Source organism: Nicotiana tomentosiformis, chromosome 6 (assembly GCF_000390325.3).
Source record: "Nicotiana tomentosiformis chromosome 6, ASM39032v3, whole genome shotgun sequence".
NCBI classification, from domain to species: Eukaryota; Viridiplantae; Streptophyta; class Magnoliopsida; order Solanales; family Solanaceae; genus Nicotiana; species Nicotiana tomentosiformis.
The window spans coordinates 127648137-127655093 of NC_090817.1; the positions used below are offsets into that span (position 1 = coordinate 127648137).

The 6957-nt window shown below is 35.5% G+C and overlaps 1 protein-coding gene across 1 annotated transcript; it reads right to left on the reverse strand.

The window, feature by feature from the left end:
- Positions 1–1558: 1558 nt before the first annotated feature.
- LOC104110274 (protein Brevis radix-like 2) lies at positions 1559–6284 on the reverse strand. Its single transcript, XM_009619732.4, has 6 exons — positions 5738–6284; positions 5480–5652; positions 5023–5387; positions 3283–3418; positions 2732–3126; positions 1559–1905 (listed from the first exon to the last, which is right to left on the reverse strand). Exons 2-6 carry the CDS (start codon positions 5597–5599, stop codon positions 1827–1829), a joined length of 1095 nt encoding a protein of 364 aa, XP_009618027.1. The 5' UTR covers positions 5600–5652; positions 5738–6284; the 3' UTR covers positions 1559–1826.
- Between the last annotated feature and the right edge of the window lie 673 nt (positions 6285–6957).

Here is a 6957-nt window from a genome sequence, read left to right on the forward strand (position 1 = left end):
TACATAATCTAGCATCTCCTCTCAGAGTTGCTGACGTACAAGCATCAACTTTTAAGAGGCGACCCAATTTGTTGCCAATCTGTTTTAGGATATCATCATCATAGAACTCAGTTGGCAATTGAGGAAGTCGTACCCAAACTGCAGAAGTAGTTTGTTTCACTTTGGAAGGAACAAAATTCGGGATCCACTTCATTATTGATAAAAAATGTCCATTAATAAACCATGGACCTCGGTGAAGAGCTCTAACCATATTCTCTTCCTTAGAGAATTTAACAATATAATAATCTTCACCCAAATCAATTAGTAGAAATTGTTCGGTGGGCTTCCATAGTTCCTGGATTTTTCGCTTAAGATATTGATGTAAAATGCACTTACCCATTAATATGATAATGATTGAGAATTTTCATGGATTGTATATACGCATCATTTCTTTTGAAGATAGTTGAATGGTGTTATCATCAGATCTATAGGTTGGTGAAGAAGGGTCCAGAATCATTATTTCCTCGTAATCTTTCTCTGAAGACATAGCAGGCACATGTGTGGAAGGATTGAAGTGCATCGGGTCGCTGGCAAGAGAGAAGAAAGAGAAGAGAGAAGGAGGACTTTCTCTCTCTAAGTCTAAAATTTCTTAATTCACATAATTTATATATATTTCTTAAACGTTTTCACTGTTTTATCTTTTAACATATTATTTCAAATTTAGACTTAACATTCTTGAATGATAAATAAATTTTAAAGCCCATAAATGTAGTAACTCAAACAAAGTTCAAATCAATACTAATACTAACAAAAGAAATTCAATTCAATACTAGGAATGACAATAATGTTGGATAATTATTTTAGTTTTACATTGGTTTATAATAAAAATGCATAACTTAGTTTATCTTTTTCTTTAGTGCTTAGTTATGTAATTAATATTAGTACTTATTAGCTATACTTATTTTAGCATGACCTATATAGCATTTTTAGATTATGTTAATTTTTATTATGGCTTATTAATTAGCAATATTTGTTTTATGTAATTTTATTATTTTATCTTTGTTATTGAAGAATATTTTAGTATAATCTTATGACTTATCTCATATTATTGTGTTAGTTTCTTGAAAAATACATTATATAGTTGTATTTTACTAAAACTGAAGAAATATTTGGAGAACAAGTTACATATTTTATGCTATGAAGACTTACCAAAAAAAAAACCGGAAAATCCAAGAAAAACTGAGATTGAAAAACCCGACTTTGTTGGTTTGGTTTATAAATTAAAAATTCTGACACCATTAGTTTGATTTGATAATTGAAAAATCCGAACAAACCCGATGTATGTGCACCCCTACTTCTCGGAGACCTTTTTTGCATTTGCTACCGAATCTCAACAGCACCGACCCACTACTTTGTACATATTTGTTAGAATAGCAGAACTCAAATGATAAGCATATTACAATCCAAAATAACCACTCCCAAATTAACAGGGTACACACAAACATGTTGACCATGGTGGATGTTATTGTCATTGTAATCCTTCGCAATCAACACAAATATGAAAATGCAATCTCATAAATCAAATTAAACTAGGTAGATGTATTAACATGAGCTACGTTTCATGTGATTCGCAATTTTCTTCTTTAACAATCACTACACATCATTGCACCCTCAAATAACCCTCGTTTCTAAAAAAAAATCACCCACATAAAATCCTAAAAAGCACTAGTTAAATTAAAAGAGAAAGAAAACAAAAAAGAGTAACACTAGGATTAATGTCAAAGAAAGGAGCATAGAGACACCAATTATGGATGAATTTAAATTTGAACTCCAAAGTATGTCCTAAATCACAAGTACTGTTCTTGGATCCTGGCTCTGTTCTCTTCCCACCACAACCTGGCATGCATTTCTCCGAATTTTTCACGACTGCATAAAAAGCTCATTCCGTGTCAGAAAAGAGCGTAGAGTGTACTTAATCTTTCATTCATGATATACAACTATAAACAAGATGTAATTCAATCAGAAGTATATATCTTTTTCTCAAAATTTTAATGGATTGCAAAAATTAAGAGAAGATTCACTTTCATGGTTCATTGAAGCAGTACCAAGCTTTACAGATTAATGACTCCCAAGTTTAAAAGGATCTCAATTCTCAATCAAAAGCATGGAAAGCACAAGAAAACATTCCAATATAGACATCCAGATGGATGTCAACCCTAAAATTAGATGCTAGTATGACAAAGAATACAGTAATTCAAGCCGTCAGATGGTTTTGAGTAAAAGACGAGTGTCTTTCTGAATCAGGGAACAGTGAGACACAAATTTCATTCTTGTATTGACCATAAATGATTCAGTTGATAGGATGACAACATTAACAATTCATTACCCTCCATCCCCACTGAAATTCCCTGGAGCAGAACTCATGCACACAAGAGTAGAGGTTGGTGCAGAAGAAGATGGATTAGTTGGTCAAGAACCGCTTTCACTATTCTATTCATCCAAATAATTGAGGTTCAATTCAGTGACCGCATTATATTCAGATTTATTTAGTTAGAATCTTTTACTAATTCCATTTTAATCAGTTTAAGAAGATGCAGAGGTAACAAGAGGTTTGTTGTAGAATTCCAGATAAAGTTATAGTAGAAGCCAGCAAAAAGCAAAATGATTCTATATAGATTAAAGAGAGATTTAACTCATCTGATATTGCCCTCTGAACATAGGAGCTGATATATGCATAAAAAGAATTACTAACCTGAACCTGACTCTTCTAAGCTCTCGAGTACCGCCAGGCAATGCTCGAATCGTGATATAGACTCCAGGCTCGTCTTCTTCAACCCATTCAGTCTCAACATCGCTGGCATTGCTAACGGACAGCTCTCCTGAGCGATCAGCCTCCCTTGAAGAACTAGACCGTGCAGAAGCGTCCATTGAAGGTGTCTCACTTTTTGACGCACTGATGCTAGAGAGTTTAGGGGTCGAAGTGAGACCACCTGCATCATAATAATGACGAGATTGCAATGGATCTCCTTCAATAGAGCCTGACGACAATTGGCCCACCCCTGTTGAACGATTAAAGTGGCTAGGGAGACGCTCTTTGGTTAGTGGAGGTGTTACAGGGCTACTCTCAGCATATTCAAGCTTTAAGTTCTGAAAGAAAAGGGTACATATAATGAAGAAACATACAACACATACATGCACTTGTAAAAACAAAAGAGCAAGGCGGCATACAAGAATGCTGCTCCAAGCAATTTAATAGTGTTGGTAGCAACATTTTTATAAAAAGACGATAAAACAAAGGTTCACCTCATCTTCAGACTTCGGAGGAGTTGGCAATGGTACTGCTTGTCGATTGAACCTACGAACATTGTATAGTTCCATGACCTTGTCATAATTCTCAGCCCACCACCGTTGAGCTTGCCACTTGTTAAACATCTCACGGCTGACAAAAACATCAGTAAGATTTTAAAACTCCCAACCAGTTTACCAACTATGACCAAGATGGGAAGGTGGAAGATGTATTCAATCATAAAAGATGCATAAAAAATATGCTCGTGAGAAAGCTGGGATAATCCCTATTCAGATAGAAAGGCCAAGTGTTGCAACACTGCTTTCCTCCATCAGTTAATAATTGTCGTCAGTAAAGTAGTGACATAATGGAGCTGACAGCTCAAAAAGACGACAAATCATGTCTGCAACTTCAACCAAGTTTTATTCTAAAAGAAATAAGCATCTTGTCGAGCTGATCTTCCAATTGAAGATTCCAAAACTCAAAACTTGACTGGCTATTCGTGATTACAGCAGTCCAGAGTAGCATTGACTCTAATGTTGGAGCTATAGCATAGTAAGCAAAATAGCGCTGGGACATGAGGAGCAAGATTCCAGTTCTTTTAATTCATCACAGACAATTTTGTTAGACACAATTTGTGCAATTCATTTCAGTTGCAGCTCATGCACGATGCAGAAGCTAATTAGTAAACTTTGTATAACTGCTGGTAGAAGAAGGAAGCACTCTATGATAGGAAGATGGAAAACCACAATAACACACTCAAAAATTGCAATTTGACCTGGAAAGGAAACTATATGTTACAGTTTCGTTGAGAAGAAAAGAAACAAGATAAGATCACATGTTGTCAGCACGAAAAATTACTTCATTTTTTTTCTGCAGCAGCGTTAAAGACACATGCATAATACAAACGAGACAGCAGGAATATGATACGGTAAAAATGTCCATGGAGTATTTTTCTGCTTATGCCAGATGGTAGCTTTCATTAAGATCATCAGATATCAGATTTGAGAACAAGTGACTGGTATGCAGCCATGTGGAACAGACAACTGGTCCGCTCTACCCTGTTATACACGTACAAGTCTTCAATAATTTGCTATGTAAGAGGGGACACCCAGTCACCCTGCCGGTAGAACATGAGACCCTCCTAAAACTTGATTCATATGATATTGTCAAGAGTGGAACCCTCCAACTATGTCACGTTTAAATAAGCCGATCATTAAGTATACCAAAATCATAACTTTATCCCAGTCAATTAAATCATCCCTTTAACCCTGCCAGTTAACATGAAAACTGAATCCCAAAGCTCGACGACATAACAAGAATGGTTAAGCTTGTTTTACCTATAAGTAAAGCAAGATACATCCATCAAGAATGGCAAGGCATGTTAATTTTTAAGGCTTACTAATAGGATTTAGAAGCCTGAATATTGTATATGCTTCTTTCATACTTTTTTTATATTCAATTTGTAAGGTCACCAAGCCAATATTTTATGTCTTTGGCAAAAAGACCCTCTTTTGGGCCACTCCATAATTTCGGGCATAGTGCAGCACAATTAGATACACAAAAGTCCATTCCGTCCAACTACATTACTGTACAATTAAAAATCACATTCCAGAAAAGGACCCATCAAAAAGTCATTCGGCCACGCACAGAAAAAAGCAGAAAAAATTGTAATAGTAACCACTCCCAAACAAACAAAGACTTTCGAAGAACAGATCAAAGCAGAGAAAAGAGAAGCAAATGGAACAGATTAATACCTGAATCGAATTCGTTTCAGATCATTTCCACCCTCAGGCAGGGAAACAAACGTGATTAGAACACCCGGTTCCACTTGAGCAACCCACTCTTTTGACTCATCATCATCTTCCATACCGACAACTGATTCGCTCCGGCCACTTACTGATACTGGCGTACTTTCGCCACTAGACAGAACTTTCAATCTCCCTTTCATTTTTGGCGTCGAATTTGAACTCCCAGCCCTTTTATACGAGTAATGAAATCTTTCGGACACAGACCCAGTTTCAGAATCAGCATAGTTAGGGTTCTGGTTGTGATTTGAACCCCCTGAACATGGCTTACAGTTCTTATATGCACCTGAAGCTTTAGCAGCCATATCCTTGATCTAAAAAACCCATCAAAATATAAACAAACAGACATTTAAACTTAATAACATATTTTGCAACTTAATTAAGTCTATTTTTTAAGAGAATGAACCTGAGCAGTGAGGGCTTTAAGGGCTTGCTTTTTGCTGGGTGTTGCAGCGGTGTCATCTTCCTCTGGCTCACGTAGAGATCCAGTGTTGAGCTGCTTTGAACATGCTATACAAGTCAACATTCTCGAATTGTCAACCTCAATCTCCAATCAAGATACCCACTGAGAACAAATACCTATTAACAATTGAATGAGAAAATTAAGGTCAATTACTGTCAGTTAGTTAAGAACTGAGCAGTTGAGCAACAATAGAGATTTTACCTAAGATATATTAATCCAGCAAACAGAATAGAAGAGAAGCCCGTGTTCGAAAATGAGGCTTTTCAGCATTGAAGACAGATGTATATCGCAAATCCTAGTCTTCGGATCAATCTCTTAGTGTTGGAAAAATACAAATGACAACTCAATTAGAATCCTACAATGACAGAGATGGAGAATAACCAATGGAAAATATCGGGAAGAAAGAGAGAAAGAGAGAAAGAGTTGAAGTTCGTTTTGTGAAAAGGAGAAAAAGAGTAGAATAGTAATAGGTTGGAGTAACCGAGGCGTTAAAGGCGGAAATAGGGCTTAGGTTCGGTCGATTAGATGAGATCACGAGAAGGAGCTGGATCTCACTCACTTGCTTTCATTACTCAAATACTATTATTCTACTACTCATTTTCCATTCTCGTTAGTCACTGTTCTCTCTCTCTGGAAACTTGCTCAGTTACAGGTAGAAAGTGTGTGTGTGTGAGAGAGAGAAGCTCTGCCCTGTAAACTGGTAGAGTAATAACAGAGAGAGAGAGAGAGAGAGGAGGAGGATACGATCAGAAAAGGCTGTTGAGATTTGTGGGGTTTTCGATGCAATAGGGCCAAGAATCAAAGCGAGAGGGTTGTGGCAAGTTGCAGCTGCCCCTCCCTTACAGGTCACAACTATTTTTAAAAGGTGGAGACACATAACAATATGTATGTTTAATCATTTCTTAATATGAATTCACTTAGACGACTAATAGTATGTTTGGTCGAACTTTTAATATCAACTTATTTTAAAAGTGTATTTCTCAAAAAATCGTGTTTGATTAATTAATTTAAAAAATATTTAGTAATTGATTAAACTTTTAAAAAGTATTTTTATTTGTATTTTTCTCAAAAGTATTTCTTTTGGAAGAAACTAGTTTTTTCTGCTGCTGCTTCAAAAGCTTTTTTTTTCTTCTAAAAGTTTTGTCAAACACTTTAACTTTAAAATAAATCACTTTTGGCCAAAAAAAAAACTTAGCCAAACAGCCTATAATTCAGATTCATTCAACATAAAATACACTAGTTTTTTTTTTTATTTCAAGAATTAAATTTGAGATACGAGTGAAAAAGTCTCATTTATCCCATCACGTTCAAGTTGGTATGTTCCATTTTGTGTAAGTATTACTTAGATGATTTTAAATTTCTATTCTTTTTATTTTTTATTTCCCAAAATTTTATCAGTTGTAATATTTTATTTTATCTCA